Source organism: Daldinia loculata (genome assembly GCF_022478755.1).
Source record: "Daldinia loculata strain CBS 113971 unplaced genomic scaffold F4817scaffold_8, whole genome shotgun sequence".
Classification (NCBI taxonomy): Eukaryota; Fungi; Ascomycota; class Sordariomycetes; order Xylariales; family Hypoxylaceae; genus Daldinia; species Daldinia loculata.
Genome location: NW_026054862.1, coordinates 122,142 through 145,254, shown reverse-complemented (window position 1 = coordinate 145,254; position 23,113 = coordinate 122,142). Strand labels below are relative to the sequence as shown.

Below are 23,113 nucleotides of genomic sequence, written 5' to 3'. Positions count from 1 at the left end.
TACCTAGGTACTTTAGGTCAGTGGGGGTATTGGCCTGGGCACTTTATTTTAATGTTTTTATTGATGAATATAGCTCATATCTTGATAAGTGGCTGGCATAGTGCTGTCTATGAGTCGAATCATTATTTTAGATGTTAGATTGATCAGATGTTATACTGAGGATTGAATTTAAGGGGCATGTGAAGATTACCTAAGGTACAAGGTACCTAGGTAGTTACATAACAAAAAGGGGTATGAGTTATTAATAACACTGACGTAGTACGTAGTGTACGCCACAACTCAATCTCCAAACTGGTACATGTACCCACTCATCTGAATTAGCCAACGCACTAGCCGAATATAGCTTCGTGCAAGTACGTCTCCAGCAAGCGTACCTAGGTAATGGTTAAGTCGTGTCCGCCTATCCGTAGCTCGTACCAATACTTTACTTCATACGGATGCTTTTGGCATTTTACAAACTGAATTGCCAATTCCCCCTTTCTTTCCCAAACAATTCACCAGAAACAATATTCAGCAGCAACTTGCACAAGACGAGGAATCGTGAAACATCGAACTTCTTACATCGAACTTACACATTGATTCCTAGGTACCTTAGGTACATAGCCCCAAAGTTGCTGTGGCTGAGTTAAATGCAGCTATCCTGCAAACTGCAGTGGCATCAGCTTATGGGGAGTAAATAGGCAGACGTATTTCTACTTTGCTGCCTCACAAATAACACACATCGTCTTTCTCCTTACGCTCAGGAATTCTCTCGGCAATTGACGGAAATGCTACAACTTTTCTGAACACTAATTCGTACGCTGGTTACTACTGATCGTCCGCGACTTTGAAAATGGCAGGGATAGAGCAACTGGAAATCCACAGCAAGGTGTGCCTGGCCCTATTACTGGAGACATGAGACATGACGATTCCCGCAAGGCCCGAGAACTAACATCTCCCCGAACAGTCCTACATTGTGCGATGGGTTAAGGTCGACGAAGGCCAAACTATTTCATGGAGTGTCCAGCCGCATAAGAAGTCGATGTAAGCATATAATCCTTTGCCTTGTTCATTCATAATAACGTCATAGTCCTGACTTGAACGTGTCCTAGTAATTTTGGCATCGTTAAACACCCCGGCACCGGCGCAACAAACCCTATCTCGACACTAGACTTCTCAAATACCGATATTGAACATGTTGATGGCCAAGGAAAGGGTAGTCGCTTTGCGAAGAAAGATTCTAGCACGGCACAGGAGCAATTGGCTAGTAAGGGGTTCATTCCAGTGAAATGGTACGGAAAATGCGAGGCCGACAAAGTATCTATGGGAACATATGATGTGTTAAAGGGTCATGGGGGGATGTTCGGCTTAATATTCGACAATACCTTCTCAAAACAAACATCCAAGACAGCGACCTTTGTCCTTCTTACCTACCCTACAGGTGCACCGCCGCAAGGAACACACCATCTCCCAAACCTCCAAGCTAATTCCTACGCAAGTAGTAGCAGGACTAGTCTCGGAAAATCAAACCCGCATCTAGGGGATATCCCAGCCGACTCTACTGAGAGTTTACAGAGTCACTCGGCCGGCCGTCAACGGGCCAAGTCCATGGGTGCACGCAGTGATGGGGTGGCATCGTCAACTGCATACACGGGTACTCTACTGAAGAGGCGGAGAAAGAAGGGTCAGGGTTATGCCCGTAGATTTTTTTCCCTGGACTATTCATCTTGCACAATGTCATATTATCACAATCGGAACTCATCTGCATTAAGAGGAGCTATTCCCCTGAGCTTGGCTGCAATTGCCGCAGATGAGCGACGGAGAGAAATCAATATCGATTCTGGAGCAGAGGTTTGGCATCTGAGAGCATCTAATGCTAAGGAATTCAATGAATGGGCACGCGCCTTAGAAAAGGCAAGTAGAATCGCAAGGGGACTCGAACCAATGCTCGAGGAACCTTCTCCCGAAAAGCTTACCGTGGCAACTCCTAAGCAAGCCAGCCTGCCGAACTCACAGCAAGATGAGGACCGGGACTGGGAACAAGTTGAGACATTAGTTAGCCGTATTGTCGGTACGCGAGATGCTCTGCGCCGTTTGGTCAAAGATATAGCTGTACAGAAACAACCGCAACGCCCTCAAAGCTCACACTTATCGCCAGCTTCCCCAGCAGCTCTTTCAGAGAGCGGTGATGGCTACTTTGCTCCAGCAGCACAGGACAAGCGCCCATTCTGGAAGAGAAAGCAAAGCTCCTCGCCTCTTCCGCCAGATTCGTTGACACCAGCAGCCTCGTCAGCTTTGGCTGTTCCAACACCAGGGTCGGTGGCTACAGCTAGACCGAACGGGTCTAGCCACGGCGAGAAAGCGGAGCAAAACACACACGACCACTGCGCTGCTCTTCTGAATGACCTGGATTCAGTTGTCTCAGAGTTCACTAAGGTACTTGCTAATAGCAAGAGACGGCGAATACCAATGCCTGTTTCTTCGACGTCCAGGAGAAGTCTTGAGTCCACAGCGTCAACTGAAGAGTTTTTTGATGCTGAGGGAGGCGAAACGGATAGCCGAGCGCAGGTTATGATGATTGCTCGCCGTGAGAGCGATGAAGATTCCCACGAATCCGAGGCTGACGATGCTACTATTGATGACACATCTTCAACATCGTCCGTAGAAGACAGTGAAGGGAATACAGGAGCTAGTGGTGCCGCGGCTCTTTTCCCTGTACGACCCAAATCTCTGGCTCCATTACCGGTCGACATCGCTGTAGAACGACGAAAAACCATCCCCGCAGCTACTGTTCCGCCACCTAGTCTAATCGCATTCTTTCGCAAAAACGTTGGTAAAGATTTAAGTACGATTAGCATGCCCGTCTCGTCCAACGAGCCTATATCGACCCTGCAGCGTGTGGCCGAACAGCTCGAGTATGCCCAGCTTCTTGACCAAGCCGCGCAGCAGAAAGCTACAAAGGACCGCATGGTATACGTCACTGCCTTTGCTATTTCGAATCTCAGCGTCAACCGTGTAAAGGAGCGTGCCATGCGTAAACCATTCAACCCCCTTCTAGGCGAAACTTTCGAGCTTCTTCGCACCGAGAGTGAGGTTCCCGGTGGATTTAGACTTATCGTTGAGAAGGTCACCCACCGTCCGTTACGCGTTGCAATGCATGCCGATGCTGCAGTCTGGTCGCTCACACAAAGCCCCGCCCCGTCACAGAAATTCTGGGGCAAGAGTGCCGAGTTGACTACTGAAGGACGGGTTCGCGTAGCCTTGCGACTCCCAGATGGCACTGATGAGCTATATTCGTGGAATAATGCGACGATGTTCTTAAGAAATGTCGTCATGGGCGAGAAATACGTCGAGCCGGTTGGAACGATGACCGTATGCAACGATTCTACAGGAGCAAAAGCTAATATCGAATTCAAAACGAAGGGTATGTTCGGCGGCCGGAGCGAAGACGTTGAGGTCCAATTTTGCGATGCGGACGGAAGCCAGACTGGAACCGGCCTCGCAGGCAATTGGACGTCCTCACTTCGCGTTGTGGAGGGTGGCAAAACAACTAACAAGGAGATCTGGAAAGCTGGTCAACTCGTTTCCAATGCGCCAAACACTTACGGCCTGCCGGAATTTAGTGCCACGCTTAACGAAATAACACCCGTCGAAGAAGGTCGGCTACCACCTACAGACACCCGATTGCGTCCTGACCAGCGGCTTGCAGAACAAGGCAAGCTTGACGATGCTGAAGAGTGGAAGGTGACGCTCGAGGAGGCGCAGCGCGCAAGGAGGAGAGATCTAGAAGATAAAGGCGAAGAGTATAAGCCGCGGTGGTTCGTCAAGGTGCCCGAAGCGCCCGACGGGGAGGAGTTGTGGAAGTTGAAGCTAGGTAAGGAGGGCTACTGGGAGGAGAGGGCAAAAGGAGAATGGAAGGGCGTCGAGCGTATATTTGAAGCCCCAGCCTGATCGAACAAGAGCCTGGTCAGAAGTTTAGCCTTGTTCGCAAAATAGACGACTTGGTTCCATGTGAGAATATGCTGCGTGGCACGATTGTTGGCCGCATACAAGCAGTTCCGCGTTATAGATGTTGGTCCGGAGTTGTAGAGGACAGGTCAGGCGCGCAAATAGAAGGACTTCGTACACATTAGATCTACACTACAGCTTTGCTCAACAAGCAAGCAAACTCGCATACTCTGTTTTAATCTAGCATTAAGAATAGCCTGTCTCAACTACTGGATTCTACATTCCGTCGTCTTATTACTCCTATCATTCATAGCAAGACTAAGAGGTACCTAAGATAACGAATCTATGCTATGTGATAATCGTTGTGGGGCTAGGGTAGGAGGTCGTATTTGGTCTTCAACCGGGGATTTCATAGCTAGGGGTTGCTAGTGGATGTAACGCTCTTCACCAAACCCGGATTCGTATATTCCATAGACCCTCATAGCCAATGCGGGGAAGGGCCTGGAGCGCTCACTCGCCGGCAGCATGATACCCCGGTTAATCTGCCTTTCACGGGAGGATGCCTTCGAGATAGCAAAGGTTGGAATGCACTTCAATTCTCGAGTATAGTAGAGGATGCGCTGGTATAAACCTATAGTGAGTCTTCTGGCTTTCCTTAGCCCGGCGTGGGCTACGGATCTCTCGCCGAGTACGACGCAATCGGCCGCGGCGCCGGCTTTCACTTACGATCGTCGGTCTTTCCTCCTCAATGGCGAGCCGTATGTCATTATCGGCGGGCAGATGGATCCCCAGCGAATCCCGCCGGCATACTGGCGCGACCGCTTAGTTAAAGCTAGGGCTATGGGACTCAATACTATCTTTAGTTACGTATACTGGAATCTCCTTGAGCCAAGGCAAGGCCAATGGACCGGGGATGAAGAAAGTAACGACATTGCTAAGTTCTTTCGGGTCGCTCAGGAGGAAGGATTGAATGTGGTGCTTAGACCTGGGCCTTATATTTGCGGCGAGAGGGAATGGGGAGGATTCCCTGCGTGGCTTGCTCAGGTTCCGGGGATGCGGGTGCGGTCTTCCAACGAGGCGTTCATGGTGGCTGCGGAAAGTTATTTGAAGCGTCTTGCGAGTGATTTGAAGGACTTACAGGTAACAAGGGGTGGCCCCTTGTTAATGGTTCAGGTTGAGAACGAGTATGGGTCATATGGAGAAGACCACACTTACACGCAAGGACTAAGGGATATTCTTCTCGAGAACTTCGAAGTCCCGCTCTACACGAATGATGGCGGAGTGGATTGGACACTTAAAGGCGGCGAGGTCCCGGGCGTACTGGCCGCGATCGACGGGGACCCGAGATCAGGGTTCGCGGCGCGGGATCGATATGTTCGCGATCCTACTGAGCTCGGCCCTTTGCTCGACGGGGAGTACTATACCTCTGGACCCGACTTCTGGGGATCGGAAAGTCCCCATAACACTGCGGTCGGGAATCCGTCGCAAATCCAACAGTATGTGGATGACCTCGACTACGTGCTTGGAGCAAATAACTCGATAAGCTTGTACATGTTCCACGGCGGGACGAACTTCGGGTTTAGCAATGGTGCGATCTGGAAGAACTATACGGCGGTGTTCATCACGAGCTACGACTACGGGTCGCCGTTGGACGAGAGCGGTCGTACGACGGACATGTATTACACGTTTCGCGACACGATCCAGAAGTACGTGCCGGAGGGAAGCATTCCCGAGCCGCCGGAGAATATCCCTCTCCTTGAGATTGGAAATATTACTCTCTCCCCGGTAGTCCCATTATTCGATACGTTGGGAAATAAGACGACGAGCGTCTCGCCGCTGACGATGGAGGAGCTGGGTCAGGACTATGGATTCGTCCTCTACGAGCATCAAGTCACTGCTAGTTTTGAAGGGACCTTGCAGCCTGGAGATCGGGCTAGAGATAGGGTTATTGTTTATGTGAATGGCACGAGGCAGGGTGTTATCGACAGTACGTATAGTCAACCGGCACAGGTTAGCTTGTCGCTCCATCCAGGCGATACGTTGCAGCTGTTAGTCGAGAACCTCGGTAGGGTTGACTACTGGTCCCGAGAGTCCGGCACGTTCGTAGCTCTTGAGGACCCGTACAAGGGCATCAAAGGCAACGTGACAATCGGATCTGAGGTGGTAAGTGGCTGGGACGTGTACTCGTTACCTCTCGATGCACATCCCGCCGAAAACAAGCCTAGGTCCAGCGCGATAACGACCGGATCTCCACCTGTGTTCTTCCGCGGCAGTTTCAAGGTAGACGGTGGCAATAACACCGATCTAGCGGCGTTGGATACTTTCCTAGAAGTACCCAACGGCGTCAAGGGTAACGTCTGGGTGAATGGGTTCAACCTTGGGAGGTATTGGATCGTTGGGCCGCAGCAGTCGCTGTACCTCCCGGGAACACTCCTTCGATCTGATGCTGAGAATGAGATTGTTGTCCTCGAGTTGGAGCCGAGTATGGAGTCTTTGACAGCGTTTGGCTCGGCTGGGAGGCGGTGGGCGAATTATCCGGATCCTGACTACCCCTGATTCTAGAGCGTTTTACTACAATACGAAACTAAGTTGGTATATTTATAGAATCTTTTTCATGTCACATATAAGGCCTAATTGCTTGTTAGCAATTACGGCGTCGGTTTTGAGATAACTTATTATCATCGTAGAAATATGAGTTAGTTGAAGCTATCACTACTATGTTAGGATGAGTTTCTCCTGTACCCGTGAGATATGTCCTAGGTTGAAGATAGTCGCCATCATGAACGTCTGTGGGTAAAATTAAGTTCCCGTGGAGGTGCTAAGCGGTATCTCCCCACGGATAAAATAATTAAGTCGCATTGTCAGTATAAGGATTGTAACGTCTAAGTGTTCTGACAGTACCTCTGCCTACGCTTAGCTACGTGAAGATGTGAAATGGAAAGGGGTTCGAAAGAAAGGCAGCTAGCTATAAATTATATCGGTACGAGTACACTACGTATTTCATTCCATCACGTACCTGATTTTAAGGATACTGCTGGATATTTACGCCCTCTATTCAAATTACTCTTCATTGCCATTTGTATTTTACACCCACCTTGGGTGTTCATGTACGTTAGCCCCTAATACTTTTGGGTTATCCGACAACCTCAGTTTCCCCAGAGTGTGGCCTCTGAAACACGCTGCTCATAAGTCTACTGAGTCTAATAGCGCGATCCGAGCGTAAATAGTGACATATGTCAAAAGCCGTTTCTTCCGTGTATGCAATACACACCTCGATGGCAACAACATTGACAGCCAACTTCATTTGCAACGGACATCCGGGCTAATAATGGTGCTTCGGAAGAGTTGTATATCTGAAGTTCAACATCAGTACGTCAGCCCTTCCACCCTTATGGAAAAATACCTAACCTCACAAACAGCCTAATACTCCTAGTATACGTCAGTATGGCTCTCGTGAGTTCGCAAGTTTAAGCTATTCGGAAGTTGGATCACAACGAATGTACGCGATAGCTCTCGTGGCATCGCATAAGGAGGTCTGAGCGTCTTCAAGTAGCAGGAACTCGCCATCGAATATCGCCGTCAGGTCACCATTAAAAGAAACGATGGAGGCCCGTATCCGACACATTTGCTCTTCAAGCATTTTAGTCTTCGTTGTCTTAAATTCTTTCTCAGTTTATAATCCCAGCTTCGTACCTCGAAGACTCACGCCCTGCCAACATAGAGTTCCCATTGAATGCGATGCATAGGGGATGCATTCCTTTGCTCATCGCGCTGGCCCAGGTCACAGGGTCATCGGCAAAGACGGTGTCATATGACTGGAACGTAACTTGGGTATTCGCCAGCCCAGATGGATTTGGGAGGCCAGTCATAGGGATAAACGATGATTGGCCCTGCCCGATTATCGAGGCAGATGTTGGTGATTTCATCAGTATTAACTTGAATAACAAACTAGGGAATGAGACTACTGGCCTCCATTTCCATGGCATCAACCAAATAAATACGAACTCGATGGACGGCGCCGTTGGTACAAACCAATGCCCTCTACCTCCAGATCATTCTGTCAAGTACCGGTTCTATGTAAGTAGTGAAGGCAAGTATACTATTGGGAGGGGATAATCAGACTAATAATCAATATACATAGGCAGATGCTCCTGGTACATACTGGTGTAAGTAGAGGAAGGCTCTTGACAGCTGGGCCGCCCCCTATATTGACAATAGCATGACAGATCATTCCCATAGCATGGGGCAGTATCCTGACGGTTTTCGTGGCCCGCTCATTATTCACGACCCAGACGATCCTTTTAAAGATGATTACGACGAAGAAGTCATCCTCACCCTTTCTGACTGGTGAGCTCAAACGTATGCAATGGTAAAGTGCCCCTTCAGGTTGCTCACATATCAATAACATAGGTACCGGGACCAGACGCCAACACTGATGGAGGCGATGATCAACCCCAATAATACACAATTTGCGCCACCGCTTCCAAATAGCACCCTTGTCAATGATGGTGGTGATGGTCATATATCTGTTGAGGCTGGAAAAACATATCGTTTCCGAATAATTAATTGGTCTGCAATGTTCTCTACCTTCATCCAGTTTGACTCCCTGGACATGGATGTTATTTCGATTGACGCGTCGTACGTGCAAAGGCAAACTGCGCAACAACTGCGAATCTCTGCTGCACAACGGTTCGATGCTCTAATAACCATTCCCGAAGATGCAGATCGGAATTATCCGTATTTGGTTGCATTAGACGTGAACGAAGACTTCGCAGAGAAGAATCCGCCAAGACCTATTATATACCCATTCAATGTTACAGGAATGTTGGTTACAGATTCAAACAAAGATACGAGCGGGACAGTTACCGTCCAAAAATTCGAGCCTTTCGACGATACAACTTTCCAGCCTCATGATAACGAGAGCGTCTATGAGCCGGTTGACAAGCAGTTAGTGTTGAACTTTGACTACTGCTTCGACGTCAACGACTACCCTAGGGCTTGCTTCAATGACACCACTTACATCGCACAGAAGGTGCCCGCCTTATACACCGCAGCCTCGCTAGGAGAAAATAACACAGAGACTGCTGCATACGGCCAAGTCAACGCTTTCATAGTCGAGTACGGCGAGATCCTAGAAATCATTGTAAATAACAACAACGATGCCATTCACCCCTTTCATCTGCACGGGCACCAGTTCCAAGTCCTCGCGCGCCCCGAGAGTCAGACGGGGAACTGGAGCGCTGACGTTGCCATCAACGACATACCACCCCGGCGAGACACGGTGGCTATCAACCCCAAGTCGTATGCAGTGTTCCGCATCAAGGCCGACAACCCCGGGGTCTTCTTGTTCCACTGCCACGTTGAGTGGCATGTCGAGATGGGCCTGAGCATCACTCTCATCGAGGCTCCCGACAAGCTCCGCGATTATACGATCCCGCAGGACCACCTCGACGCCTGCGATGCCATGGGCATCCCTACCACGGGAAATGCGGCAGGGAACGAAGATTGGGCGGACACGGATGGGTTTGTCACGGTGCCTCCTACAACTTATACCGGGTACGTATTGCGAGATCTAGACCCGAAGAAATAGTGCTAATATATGCTGTGCAGTTCCATGTATACCGAGTCGAGCTGAAAGGCCAATTTGAAGCAGGTCGTTGTCATACGTCGAAGAAAACGCGAACTAGTTGGTGCCTGGGGTTCCATGTTTTGTTTATTATGAATGGGTATACTGTTAATAATTGTAGCACGGGGGAAATTAGTCGAAGCTCACCTGTTAGTCTAGGCTTATACCATAGTGAAATCTGATTTGAAATGGCAACACAATCATGATCGTTTTTGAGTGACGTAAAGGGTCCAAGTTCGTGTCTAAGCATCGCTGTCGCCACGGTACTTCGGATCGTCTTCTTTCTCGATGCTGATAGATTTCGTCTATTTCGAGCTGGGCATCGGAACTACGGAGCAGGAAGGTCGTATAGGTATACGGACTCAAACGTGGCATTCGTCACATTTATGCCTTGCCTGGCTATCTAGCAAGGGATCCTACCACTGCAATAACCCCTGGCGTCGTTGTTTGTCCCGTTCTTGGCTTTGCTCGCGTCCTAAGAGATTGCTCCTCGTTCTCTGGAATAAACAAGACTCTCGAGCATTCCCGACGGCCAAGGGATGCGTTGGTAATCATATCTATGAACCGACAGTTACGATTGGTGGAACTGTACTGTTGTCAGCCCTATGCCTGATTTTTAACCAACGTGGTGGTTTCAGCCCCACGGGAAGGATCTTAGCTTGGAGAAGCGTACGTACACTATGTACTCGGGGTCTGTGTGGAGGTGCGCGGTCTGGCTCTGGTGGTGTTACACAAGATATCTTCTCAGCTTATGCTTAACTTCCGTCAGCATTTTATTTGGCCTGCCCACCATAAGACGAGATGCAGAATTCGGCATGAGAAAAGGGGGCTAGGGTAGGACTCACGGAAATAGGAGGTTCAGCTTTTACCTACTACCTATGTTAGCAGCATTTCCCAGACTGGGGTTCCCTTGATCCGAGTCCGAGGCGGGCATAAAGGTGGCGAGGGAGATGGAGGGCGCCATCTAGAACGCCGATACGAGGTTAGATTAACTCTGCGTAATACCTAACCCTGTGCATCAGCGGGATTATTAATGATCCTGGAGACATGACTGGAATCAGGGTAGGTAGACTACCTATAGCGTCTCTTAGAGTCGTAGGATCACGGGCGAATGATAGTGTTACGATACGCATTTAATCCGATTAAGTTGCGGATGTCTACCGACTGTATTACTTGACCTGCCGTTGATTAAGTTATACCCCTGAAAAGAAGTTCCTAGGTTAGTGTAGGTATTAATATTTAGTAGTAACTACTAACTTGTTATGATAAGTTATGTAAACTATCGGGCTGTTTCCCTATACTCTCTAAGATGAAGTAGTATATAGCATTGTTATGCAATGATAGATAATGCCATCTACCAAGTTAAAGTGATAATTGCCGACAAGATCATGCCAACGGAAGTCTTCCTAGTTCCTTTGGGTTTAATAATCTCGATCGTAATGGGACCAATTACAAAAAGGTTGGGTTGAACGGCCAAAGATGGAGGGCTAGGAGATCTATTGCCTCGAGTCATTCTATAGAGTTAGGGCGAGAATGTGTGATTCATTAGATTGGACCTGAGTAGTTGGGAATATATCCGATATAGTTGATCGCGTGGTTCCATGCACGTTGATCTACTTGTCGGCCCATTTTAAGCCCTTGAAAAGAACCCGGCTAACGGGTTGCGGTTTTCTAAGTAGAGAGAAAGCATTGGGTTACATGATGTATCAGCAGAATAATACAGTACCAAGCTGGGCTGTATCACATAGGTCTGAATGATAGAGCTCTGTTAGGCAATCGGCTTGCATGATAAATTTGGCCCAGCACATCTGGCTTGATTCTGCACGATAACAGTCCGGAGGTCCGATAGTACCTATCATCGAGTGTGGGTGGCCAGACCGATGCTTCAAACTCCAATCATGTTTGCCATATCCCGTTGGTGAGTATGCCTATAGGTAAGAGAACAGTTCGGAAGAAAGTTTGCCTCCGGATGAATGGAATAATGTAGTTGACCTCGATGACGATATCTAAGCTGACATTTTTGATAACGAAGGAGGTTGCTAGCTATAAATCCTTGAGGAACAAAAAGATGCTTAGACTACTACCCTAAAGTCCGGATTGACGCGCATCACGGTACATTCTAGGGTATAATTTATCAAGATAGACAATGAGATGGCATAGAAATGCGATTTTTACGAGGATTCGCGTTACGAGTCAGCGGTTTTAAAGGGGACTTTAGAAAGGATTACGGGGTGTAGAAAGATAATTGACGACTTGCGGAAAAACAAAAGGATGGATTAAATGAAGATGTAAAAAGTACTTTGATACCCTATCCCACGTGGCGTTAGGTATGTGATGGTACCTTATGTATGTACCTTCTTACATGGGTCTTTAAGGGCTGGAGTAAAGTCTTTCCCTTAGGCAATGTTAGCCAGGGGTAAGTACTCAGGTACTTACCTAGCATAAAACTTTTAATTCAATTTTACAAATTCTCATGTTTATACGAAGATGTCTCACAGATGAGTGAATCAAACGCGTGATTTGCATTAGATGTAAGATACTTATAATAACCTAGTTGCCGAGTACAAGGAAAACTGTAGCAATACGCTTCATTTTATGCTGGATAGAACCTTGACCAGCGAGTTAAATGAGAAATGTATTCCTTCGTACGAAGAATTAATAAGAATGCAAAAATGGCGAACTGAATAGTTCTCATAAGAGACTTTGAGTATCCACTTAAACGCGATATTTTGTTATTAATATGCAAGTAATCGGAAAAGGTAACAAATCGGGACTCTAGTTAGGTACGTTAGGAGGTACCTACCTGTGTATATCGTTAAGTGCAAAAGACGTGACTTGGATTTTACTCATTCTTCCCACTTCAACTTTACAAACGATGCAACCAACATGTCAAATACTTTCCAGCCATCACGGACAACGCCAGGTCTAGAATTTTAAAATCTGGCATTCTCTATTAGCATGCTGGTACCCTTGTACTATTTCCCAAAGCAGCAAAGCTTAGTCCGTGGGTGCCGGCATACCGCTGCAAGTCCCCGTCTAAGTAAACTATGAGCAATGAATATCAACAGCTAGCCGGCTGAAGAGAGTCCCATGCACATGCACATCCACATGCCAGAGCATCATGAGCTCTTGAGTTCCATTAAGAGTTGGAATCCCGAGACAGTGGCGAGAGACATTGCACACATTATCTACTCCCTGTCATCGCAAAACATGGATAACCATACCATAGTCTCGGTCGTACTCGGTACCTGTTCATCAGTAGGTAGCGGGCGTATATACACTAGCTTCTAGGCAAACGATGGGATGCTGAAGATGCTCAAGATGTTCAGCTTGAGCTAAACTTCATCGAGAAAGGTCTCGATGCGGCTCTTTTACGTTGCTCTTGGTGCGATGCTAGTTGGCACGATTGTGTTAATACTTAGCACCTTAATGAGAATACTATAGAGACGCAGTAGCATTAAGATAGCAAGCAGTGTTGCTAGTTCTCAATCCGGTGTGCGAGAATTATCGATTACCATATATATCAATATCAATTACACTTACACCAACCGGCAGTGGCGCGAGTACAATAAGCCATTCTTCAGTGAGACACGATCATCTCCCTATTCTGACTGGGCTTAGTCTCACTTTGCCCTATTACAATATTCCGTTTTCAATTTGTTTTTTTCTTATTTTCGTGGCGGGGACTTACTGAATACGGCTGATATAGCACAGTTTTCTCATTCTCTTCCGTCCTGACGTGCATCAAAAGCTTACTAGTGCTGCACTTTTCGGCGGACATCCCCAACGGCCAGCAACGAGCGACCCACCGTCTGGCGCCCAAGTAAGATTAACAGTAATTCATTGGAAAGCCGGGAGAAAAGAATACACAAGCCTTGCCGCCCATAGTTTCGAAGAAGCTATACCTATTGTGTCAGATTCTCTAGGGTTTCTTAGTAGCGCACATCAGGGAGCTCCAAGTTAGTCAGGGCAGGAGAAACCATACCTCCCCGATCAATACGGGTCCGCAGTGAGGTTACCTACCTACCAGGCATGCAGCTTCTAGGAGTTGAGAATATATTGTCGGTTCTGGAACCATTCAGCCCAAAATAAAGGTCGAGATTGACGCGCTTTGCTTCCTACCGCGACCCGTACCTTCGGACAAGACATGGAATATCCACTTAAGCTGGGTAGCAGCCCTCACCCAATTACTCCCTCCCGAAATGGAAATATAATGCTTATCTCCCATGAATCTTCGGTCACCGAGAAATCGAATGACGCCGGACTGCTTGGAGGTATTGTAAGAAGACCAGGGTGTGAGTCCACAGTTTCCCTATGCACCCCCCCTTCTTAGTCTCCAGTCGTAACACCTGGGGTGTTGTGGTAGATATCACACATGGGACTAGGCACTGTCCTGGTGTTATATTTAGTTCAGGCTAGCTTTATCCAAGTGGTGCTGTGTTGATCTGATATATATAAGTGAAAGACACCTCGACCGCCGCCCTCGGCTTGGAATATCTTAACCAACAAACAACACTAGCCTCACCCATCACAGACACGATGGCGGACCAGATGGCTTTTCTACTCTTCGGGGACCAGTCCCTCGACACACACGGCTTCCTGGCCGAATTTTATAGACGAGGAAACCCGAGCGTCCTATCGAAAGAATTCCTCCGATTAGCCGGCGATGCTCTAAGGGACGAGGTGGACCGTCTACCCCGGGAGGGCCGCCGACGGATTCCGGTGTTCAGAACACTACAGCAGCTCAACGAAAGATACCGCCAGCAGAGGTTGAAGTTCCCCGGCATAGACTCTGCTTTATTATGCATAGCCCAACTGGCGCACTACATCGAGTATGGCAACTAGCGAGTTCTTGTTAGCTACGAGTTTTTACTAACGCTATTGAATAGTCGCTCCGAAAAGGAGCACGAAGATGTAACCGACCACAGACACACCAAACTCTCCGGGCTCTGCACGGGGCTGTTTGCGGCAACCGCTATTGCGTCGAGCTATTCGCTTTCAACGCTCCTCCCAATCGCTGTTCAAGTCGTCCTGTTGGCATTCAGGACAGGATCCCACGTAGCGTCGTTAGCAGAGAGGCTTAACCCCTCTACGGAAGAGTCAGAAAGCTGGACTTATGTGTTGCCTGCCGCCAAAGAAGCGGAGGCAAAGTCCATACTCGCGGAGTTTCATAGATCGGAGGTAAGACTCTCTCGATATTTGCTACACTTCATTAAATCTAATCGTCTTCAAGGGAATCTCTCAAGCCGCGCAAGCCTATGTTAGCGCCGTATCCGCGAATAACATTGCGGTATCTGGTCCGCCAGCAACTTTGAGGTCTTTATTCAGCAAAGATTTATTTGAGTCGAGGCCAACAGCTATACCAGTTTATGGCCCGTACCATGCGAAACATTTACATGGGCTAGTAGATATCAAGGAGATGCTTCGACTCGATGACGAAGCTGTCACCGCAGCACTCGCTGGATCCAAACCCCAAAGTGTTGTCATGTCCACCGTGACTGGGGAGCCATTCCCTGAAACAGATACTAAAGCTCTTCTCATAGCCGTGGTTCACGAGATATTGAACGAACCCTTACTATTCCACAAGGCTTTAAGTGGAAACGCCAATGAGGCCCGGGGGTTTAAGGGATCTCGAATTCTGGTGATTCCATATGGTCCGACTCAGGCTGCAAGCACGCTAGCCAATGTCCTGAGGTCGCAGACGAAATCAGAGGTCGTGCTTCGACCGCCTCCTCAAGTTTCTCGCGAGACTACGGTGACCTCAATTGGTAACCACGGATCTACGGGCAACTGTAAATTAGCGATCGTCGGTATGGCCGGTCGCTTCCCGGATTCGGCTAGTCATGAAGCCTTATGGGAGCTCCTTGAGAAGGGCATAGATGCTCATCGCGTCGTCCCAGCTGATCGGTTCCCGGTCGAAACTCACTATGACCCTACCGGGAAAGCAATAAATACCAGTCACACCCCTTACGGGAACTGGATTGAAAACCCGGGTCTCTTTGACCCGCGGTTCTTCAACATGTCGCCCCGGGAGGCCCTGCAAACAGACCCAATGCAGCGCATGGCCCTGACAACCGCATACGAGGCTCTCGAGATGTCTGGTTACGTGCCGAACCGGACACCTTCCACGAGACTAGACCGTATTGGTACCTTCTACGGCCAAACATCAGATGACTGGCGTGAGATCAATGCCGCCCAGGAAGTCGATACATACTATATCACAGGCGGTGTCCGTGCTTTTGGACCTGGTAGGATTAACTACCATTTCGGCTTTAGTGGCCCTAGTTTAAACATCGACACGGCGTGTTCATCCAGTGCCGCCGCACTCCAAGTCGCCTGCACTTCCTTAAGGGCCAAGGAATGCGACACTGCCATTGTTGGCGGTCTCTCCTGTATGACGAACTCTGATATTTTCTCTGGTCTCTCTCGGGGACAGTTCTTAAGCAAGGAACACAATTGCAACACATTCGACAATGATGCCGATGGCTATTGTCGAGCAGACGGTTGTGCGTCGGTAATCGTCAAGCGACTTGACGATGCGTTGTCGGATAAGGACAATATTCTTGCTGTCATCTTGGGAGCGCAAACAAATCATTCTGCGGATGCCATCTCGATAACGCATCCCCATGGCCCGACACAGTCTATCCTATCCTCGTCTATTCTAGATGAAGCTGGCGTGGATCCGCATGATGTTGACTACGTTGAAATGCACGGTACCGGAACTCAGGCTGGCGATGGCACAGAAATGGTATCTGTCACAGATGTTTTTGCTCCCGCTAACCGGCACAGAACTGTGGACAGGCCTCTATATCTCGGTGCTGTGAAAGCCAATATCGGCCACGGTGAAGCCGCCTCCGGCGTCACCGCTCTGATCAAGGTCTTGATGATGCTGAAAAAGAATGCGATCCCGCCTCACATCGGAATCAAAAAGGAGATTAACAAGACTTTCCCATCGGACCTTGGCGAACGCGGCGTAAACATTGCTTTCCACAAGACACCCTTCGTAAGGAAGGATGGAAAACCCAGGCGCGTTTTTGTTAACAACTTTAGCGCAGCGGGTGGCAACACCGGTCTATTGCTCGAGGACGGACCCCGCTACAAGACGGCTACCGTAGACCCTCGCAGCCATCATGTAATTACTGTCACTGCCAAGTCGAAGGCCGCTATGATCCGAAACGCCGAAAAGCTAGTTCAATGGATGGAGGAGAACCCCTCTACTTCTGTCTCGCACGTGGCATATACTACGACTGCTCGAAAGATTCAGCACTACTGGCGCATGAACGTAACTGCCACTAGTTTGGTTGAGGCCCAAGAAGCGATCAAGGAGCGCCTCAAGTACAACTTCGTACCTGTATCTCCAGAGCAACCTAAGGTAGCATTCTTGTTTACTGGTCAAGGTTCTCACTATGCTGGCCTCGGAAGGGATCTCTATGCACACTACTCTATCTTCCGCCGAGCTATCAACGAATATGACCAACTCGCTCGCATCCATGGCTTCCCATCATTCCTCCCTCTTATAGATGGTAGCGAATCCGAGGTTCAAAAGATCTCCCCTGTTGTCGTCCAACTCGGCCTAGCTTCTTTCGAGATGGCTCTGGCTAAGCTTTGGGCTTCCTGGGACATTCACCCTAGTGCTGTCCTTGGTCACAGCTTGGGCGAGTACGCCGCCCTCCACGTCGCAGGCGTTTTGTCCGCCAGTGATACCATCTATCTCGTTGGTGCTCGTGCTCAACTCCTTGTTGAAAAATGCACAGCAGGTACTCACGCAATGTTGGCTGTCCAAGGCTCCGTCGAAACTGTTACGGAGGCACTTGGTGACCGTGCATCATCGACTAACATCGCTTGCATCAATGGTCCTAGGGAAACCGTCCTCAGCGGAACGTCTTCTGAGGTGGCTGAGATCGCGGAACAGCTTGGTGGCGCCGGGTTCAAGTGCACTCAGCTCAAGGTACCCTTTGCGTTCCATTCGGCTCAGGTGGAGCCGATTTTGGATGACTTTGAGAAGTTGGCCCGTTCAGTTAATTTCGAGCAGCCCAAAATTCCAGTTATTTCCCCTCTCCACGGAAAGCTTCTCGATGGTGAGCCTATTAACCCAGCTTACCTTCGTGATCATGCTCGGGAGGCTGTTAACTTCCTCGGCGGCCTCGTCTCTGCTCAACAATCGGGTGTTATCGATGAGAAGACCGTTTGGATTGAGGTCGGCCCGCACCCTGTCTGTGCTAATATGGTTAAGGCTGCATTTGGTGCAAGCACAATTGCTGTACCATCATTGCGTCGCAATGAAGCTACATACAAGACTCTTAGCTCAACCTTAACTACGCTTCATTCGGCAGGTTTGAACATTGACTGGAACGAATATCACAGAGATTTCGATAATTCAGTTCGCCTACTCGACCTACCAACCTATTCCTTCGACCTAAAAAATTACTGGCTGCAGTACACCGGCGATTGGTCTCTCACCAAGAACCGAGGTGCCTTGGCTGCTCCTAAGGCCCTCGAGCCCAGCAAGCCGAAGCTATCGACAACTACCGTCCAGAAGGTCACTAAGGAGGAAGTTAACGGCGACATTGCTATCCTCGAGACTGAATCGGACTTGGTGGAGAAGAACATGCGAAAGATCTGTGAGGGTCATCGTGTTAATGGTACTACCCTTACGCCATCAACCCTTTATGGGGATATGGCTTTGACTATTTGCGAGTACGGCTACAAGCTTCTACGACCTGACACTAAGGATATTGGTATGAATGTCGCCAACATGGAAGTGCCCAAGACCCTCATTTTTAATGGCAAGTTGGAAAGTCAAATCCTGCGCATGCATGTCAAGATTAACGCGGCCGAGAATGTGGCTGACATCTCATTTACGACTGGTGAGGGAGCTAAGAAGACTGAGCATGCTGTCTGCAAAGTCTTCTTCGGGGATAACCAGCAGTGGCTGGATGAGTTTGAACGTGTTAGTTACTTGATCAAGGCACGCATCGACGCGCTTAAGGCTGCTGAGCAGCGCGGTGATGCTTCAAAGGTCGGGCGCGGTATTGCCTACAAACTATTCTCAGCCTTGGTCGACTACGACCAGCAATACCGAGGCATGGAATCCGTCATCTTGGACAGCGAGACTTGCGAGGCGACTGCTAAAATCGTTTTCCAAGCAGGGCCTGAATACGGAACTTTCCACACTCCGCCATACTGGATTGACTCTGTTTGCCACATTTCTGGCTTCATTGTCAACGGTACTGATGCCGTTGACTCCCGGGAGCAGGTCTACATTTCTCACGGCTGGGGCAGCATCCGGTTTGCTGAGCGTCTGGATGGTTCTAAGACCTACCAGAGCTATATCCGCATGCAAAATGTTAAGGGCACGAAGATGATGGCTGGTGATGCTTACATATTCGATGGCGATAAGCTCATCGGTGTCGGCGGTGACATCCGCTTCCAGGCTATTCCCCGCAAGGTTCTCAACCTTGTCCTGCCTCCCCAAGGCGCTGCCGCTGCTGCTTCTTCCCGCGCAGCACCCGCTCCTAAGCCTGCGGCCGCCAAGGCTCCTGTCAAGGAGAAGAAGCAGGTTACTACTTCTAACTTACCAGCCGTGAACAAAAAGCTCGCCCAGACCTCCGTTACGTCTCAAGTCATTGACATTATCTCTAAGGAAACTGGTGTTAGTCATGATGAGCTGGCGGACAACATCGCTTTCTCTGACCTTGGTGTTGACTCATTGATGGGTCTCACTATCAGTGGCCGCCTCCGTGAGGATCTTGAATTGAACATTGACTCACATGCCTTCAATGAGCACAGCACTATTGGTGCTTTTAAGAAGTTCCTCTCCCAATTCGAATCTTCCACGACAATTGTTGTTTCCGAGTCGAGCGGCTCAAGCGGTACCTCCGACAGCGACGATGATATCGAGTCGGACTCTGAAGTCACTACTCCCGGCGAGAGTGACAAGGGCTCAGTAAAGGGTGATGCTACATCTGGTGGTTCTGGGAACACCAGTGAGCTTCAGCAGATCGTGCGGGAGACTATCTGTGCCGAGATGGGTGTCGAAGTCGAAGAGATTGTCGCTGCTCCTGACTTGGCTGCGCTTGGTATGGACTCTCTCATGAGCTTGTCCATCTTGGGTATACTTCGTGAGAAGACCGGCCTCAACATTCCGTCTGACCTCCTGGGCCACAATCCTTCTCTGAAGGATATTGAGCGAACGCTTGGAATTGAGGACAAGCCCAAGCGTGCAGCACCTGCCCCGAAGCCTGCTGCACCGAAAACTGCGAAGGTCAAGACTGAGTCTAAGGCTGCAACCAAAGCTGACACTGCGGTAACAAAGTCTGTATTGGTCAATGATGCTTACCCTCACCGAAAGGCCACGTCCGTCTTACTTCAAGGTAACCACCGAACGGCTACTAGGCAGTTGTTCATAATTCCCGACGGCAGTGGTAGCGCCACATCCTACACCGAAATCTCGGAGCTTGGTGAAGATATCGCTGTTTGGGGTATGTTTTCGCCCTTCATGAGGACTCCTGAGGAGTACAAGTGCGGAGTCTACGGGATGGCGACCAAGTTCATCGAGGAGATGAAGCGTCGTCAACCACAGGGACCTTACGCCGTTTCTGGTTGGTCCGCTGGCGGTGTGATTGCCTACGAGATCGTGAACCAGTTGACCAAGGCTGGCGATGAAGTATCTCACCTGATTCTCATCGACTCGCCTTGCCCTATCACCATCGAGCCTCTGCCTTCCGGTCTTCACGCTTGGTTCGCCTCAATCGGCCTCCTTGGCGAGGGCGACAGCCCGGAAGCTAAGAAGATCCCCGAGTGGCTTTTGCCACATTTCGCTGCCTCTGTCACGGCTTTGTCCAACTACACGGCAGAGCCTATTCCCAAGGACAAGTGCCCCAAGGTGACCGCTATCTGGTGCGAAGACGGCGTCTGCCATCTCCCTACCGACCCGCGTCCGGATCCGTATCCCACCGGTCACGCTCTCTTCCTACTTGACAACCGAACGGACTTCGGTCCTAACCGGTGGGACGAGTACCTCGACATTGAGAAAACTAAGTTCTATCACATGCCCGGGAACCACTTCTCGATGATGCACGGCGACCTCGCGAAGCAGCTCGGCAGCTTCATGAAGGAAGGCATCCACCGTTAGAGCGAACAGGCTTGACATATCTCTTTCACTATTGTCTCCTATGCGTGTAAGACCATAACCTTGACAGTGTATATATGTTATCCCGGAGGGCTACGCTCACTTTCTTTTCTTCTTCATGTTTGGTACGGGCTTGGGACGATTCGGGCTTATAATATCGTCGGCTCGTTCGGTATGGAATCACTATAGGAAGTCGGCGCTGCGAGTATTCGGGTGTGAGGAATGAAGATCAGGACCTATTCATAGAAGTTTTGTCGCAGGCGTGGATCGTTGATACATACTACTACTGGCCTACCACGATGTATTCAATTAGCCCCTCTTTAGACGAGGATTCTAGCACAGCAGTCCTGGCATTTAAAGAAGCTTTATATATAGATTCTTTACGCTCTTTGATTCCGACTTGTTTCATACTGATGACTTCTTGAATTGTGCTTCAATTGTAACAGTCTCACTGCATTGGTATCGTTCGACACTTGAGATCAAAATCATTCGATTTGGCATAAGACAAGTCTCACCTATTGTGCTTTGTTTCACTTTTCAACGCATTCTCTCTGTCTTGTCAACTCTTCAGCATCACCACATTAGCGACGACGTTATGCGGTAACCAAAGCGTCAAACTCTCTCTTGCCCACGACCTTTTCAATCTTGCGGGGGGAGGGTTCTTACCTTACCCACTCCTTACCTTAGGTATGAATAAAAGCTTCCGTCTATACTGCAGTTTGTAACATGATTGAGGCCAATACTTGTAAGACTGTAAGACGTTGTAAGAGTTGCGCTTCAATTAGTATATTGAGGCTCATGAGAAACATTACACGATTCCAATGACACTGAACCAACCCTTCACGATCACCTCCAGCAGAAGAGAGCACACACAAAAATGCGCAGCTAGTCAAACGTCGTCCACGGATATCTTTCCGAACTTAGTAATCCGACCGTCCTCTCCCTCACAGCCGGATTCATGTCAAAGCGCACGGCGAATCGCTGTACGCCGAGCCTTCGATATTCCCGGCGTCGGGGGGGCGTCATCTTCTAGAAGCCTCGCATGGCTACCTCTATCCATCACCTCCGGTTTCCCATCGCACCTCGCCTCGCTTCGCCTCCGGTTAAATCGATTATTCCCGGTTTTTTTTTTCTTTTTTTTCTTTGTTTTCTTCTTTTCTCGATCAGAGAACCTTCTCAACTGCGACAGTCGTGGCGCTGCGTCCCATGATCGCAGAGCCTATCGTTGTCGCAGACATATCTATAACACAAAGCGCACGGCATATCGGACGGCCGCATATTGACGAGCCCAACGAGGGTCATGTCATGGGATGGGATGCACGGCGTCGACCCTAATCCATGCTGGACTTGGGATCCCCTTCGGGTACCCGTAACGCAGGGCAGATAGCCAGTATGGGTGTGCAACCTGACTATATGATCGACTACGAGGAGGGAAAAAAAGAAGAGAGAGAAAGGGGGGAGTAGGAGAAAGTCAGGACTGCAGGCTAGATATGACCTGTAACTGTTCTGTTCGCTTATATATGCCACTTCTACAAAACCAGCGTGCTCTACGATCTAGACCAAATCCTTCCGTCCGCCATCCTCAACGTTGAGTGGAAGGAGGCAAAGTGACAATCCAGTCGACTCGCCCACATACGTCAAGCATCTGCAGCCTCGAACAATGGGCCGAATAGGGGGCCCCCTTACGACGCCAGGAAATAAAAAAGATTATGCCGCGTTTCGCGCTTCGTGCTCTTCACCAACCGCTCAGCACTCTTGATCCGTCGTGGAGATAACAAAAACAAAAAAAAAGAGAAGTTTCAACTTCCAGTAGCACGGCAGGCTATCTCTATCATCCTCCGCATCGTTGCCGCCCTCCTCCTACTAACAGGCAACTAACTAACCAACCCACTTCCCCCCCCTTCCCCCCGCCAGAGACGAGGCGATCCGACGTAGCTCAGGCCACACGCAAGAGAAGACAAGAAGACGCTGGGGTGGCACAGCAGCGGGCGCCATGCGCGGAGGAGAAACACCACGTTTCGATGCCGCTCGCGCATGCATGGCAGAGAGGTACTTTGCTCGCCTGCCTGCTTTCAGGGCCAAAGGTTTGAATAACTAGGTACAAAGGGTTTTATTTTTTATTTTTTATTTCTTTTATTTCTTTTCATAAATCTCTAGTCCCGCCCCACGCGTGGGACGTCGAGCAGCAGCAGCAGCAGCAGCCACTCGTAGGTTTTTTTGCTAGGCCATCAGGGCGATAAAGGAGATTCACGTGTCACGACAGTAAATAGGCTCGCGAGCTAGTGACACGAATACCGCCGAGCGACGGCGAGAGGGGAGACGAGGCAAATAGTCTGGAGGGGGAATATATTCCTTGGGGGGGGTATGGGGGTGTGGTGTGTCTTCATCACGTAGTGTTAGGTAGGCATGTTTTAGAGTCAGCTTAGATT

General features: G+C 49.3%; 6 protein-coding genes across 6 annotated transcripts; all 6 read left to right on the top strand.

Annotated features, from left to right (window-relative positions):
• The first annotated feature begins 383 nt into the window (after window positions 1–383).
• On the top strand, window positions 384–4,375 carry F4817DRAFT_328334 (Oxysterol-binding protein-domain-containing protein). The gene is made up of 4 exons (XM_049302140.1): window positions 384–595; window positions 681–868; window positions 947–1,023; window positions 1,092–4,375. The coding sequence occupies exons 2-4, from the start codon at window positions 833–835 to the stop codon at window positions 3,928–3,930; spliced, it is 2,952 nt and encodes a 983-aa protein (XP_049161851.1). The 5' UTR covers window positions 384–595; window positions 681–832; the 3' UTR covers window positions 3,931–4,375.
• F4817DRAFT_328332 (glycoside hydrolase family 35 protein) lies at window positions 4,376–6,660 on the top strand. Its single transcript, XM_049302139.1, has one exon. It carries the CDS (start codon window positions 4,543–4,545, stop codon window positions 6,481–6,483), a length of 1,941 nt encoding a protein of 646 aa, XP_049161850.1. The 5' UTR covers window positions 4,376–4,542; the 3' UTR covers window positions 6,484–6,660.
• Window positions 6,661–7,448: 788 nt separating this feature from the next.
• Window positions 7,449–8,203, top strand: F4817DRAFT_279338 (Cupredoxin). The gene has a single exon (XM_049299525.1). It carries the CDS (start codon window positions 7,666–7,668, stop codon window positions 8,041–8,043), a length of 378 nt encoding a protein of 125 aa, XP_049161849.1. The 5' UTR covers window positions 7,449–7,665; the 3' UTR covers window positions 8,044–8,203.
• F4817DRAFT_328320 (Cupredoxin) lies at window positions 8,004–10,192 on the top strand. Its single transcript, XM_049302138.1, has one exon. It carries the CDS (start codon window positions 8,363–8,365, stop codon window positions 9,515–9,517), a length of 1,155 nt encoding a protein of 384 aa, XP_049161848.1. The 5' UTR covers window positions 8,004–8,362; the 3' UTR covers window positions 9,518–10,192.
• A 3,043-nt stretch (window positions 10,193–13,235) lies between these two features.
• F4817DRAFT_328309 (polyketide synthase) lies at window positions 13,236–21,077 on the top strand. Its single transcript, XM_049302137.1, has 4 exons — window positions 13,236–13,848; window positions 14,013–14,385; window positions 14,443–14,734; window positions 14,787–21,077. Exons 1-4 carry the CDS (start codon window positions 13,701–13,703, stop codon window positions 20,685–20,687), a joined length of 6,714 nt encoding a protein of 2,237 aa, XP_049161847.1. The 5' UTR covers window positions 13,236–13,700; the 3' UTR covers window positions 20,688–21,077.
• A 347-nt stretch (window positions 21,078–21,424) lies between these two features.
• On the top strand, window positions 21,425–22,137 carry F4817DRAFT_279292 (uncharacterized protein). Its single transcript, XM_049299524.1, has one exon. The coding sequence runs from the start codon at window positions 21,506–21,508 to the stop codon at window positions 21,965–21,967; it is 462 nt and encodes a 153-aa protein (XP_049161846.1). The 5' UTR covers window positions 21,425–21,505; the 3' UTR covers window positions 21,968–22,137.
• The last annotated feature ends 976 nt before the right edge of the window (window positions 22,138–23,113 follow it).

What these genes read in the sequence shown, in the direction of transcription:
- F4817DRAFT_328334 (XM_049302140.1), top strand. Translation starts at nt 833, where the DNA reads ATGGCAGGGATAGAGCAACTGGAAATCCACAGCAAG. An exon ending in AACTGGAAATCCACAGCAAG is followed by an intron (nt 869 to 946) that starts GTGTGCCTGGCC and finishes CTCCCCGAACAG; the next exon opens with TCCTACATTGTGCGATGGGT. An exon ending in CAGCCGCATAAGAAGTCGAT is followed by an intron (nt 1,024 to 1,091) that starts GTAAGCATATAA and finishes AACGTGTCCTAG; the next exon opens with TAATTTTGGCATCGTTAAAC.
- F4817DRAFT_328332 (XM_049302139.1), top strand. Translation starts at nt 4,543, where the DNA reads ATGCGCTGGTATAAACCTATAGTGAGTCTTCTGGCTTTCCTTAGCCCG.
- F4817DRAFT_279338 (XM_049299525.1), top strand. Translation starts at nt 7,666, where the DNA reads ATGCATAGGGGATGCATTCCTTTGCTCATCGCGCTGGCCCAGGTCACA.
- F4817DRAFT_328320 (XM_049302138.1), top strand. Translation starts at nt 8,363, where the DNA reads ATGGAGGCGATGATCAACCCCAATAATACACAATTTGCGCCACCGCTT.
- F4817DRAFT_328309 (XM_049302137.1), top strand. Translation starts at nt 13,701, where the DNA reads ATGGAATATCCACTTAAGCTGGGTAGCAGCCCTCACCCAATTACTCCC. An exon ending in TATTGTAAGAAGACCAGGGT is followed by an intron (nt 13,849 to 14,012) that starts GTGAGTCCACAG and finishes GATATATATAAG; the next exon opens with TGAAAGACACCTCGACCGCC. An exon ending in CGGAGTTTCATAGATCGGAG is followed by an intron (nt 14,735 to 14,786) that starts GTAAGACTCTCT and finishes ATCGTCTTCAAG; the next exon opens with GGAATCTCTCAAGCCGCGCA.
- F4817DRAFT_279292 (XM_049299524.1), top strand. Translation starts at nt 21,506, where the DNA reads ATGACACTGAACCAACCCTTCACGATCACCTCCAGCAGAAGAGAGCAC.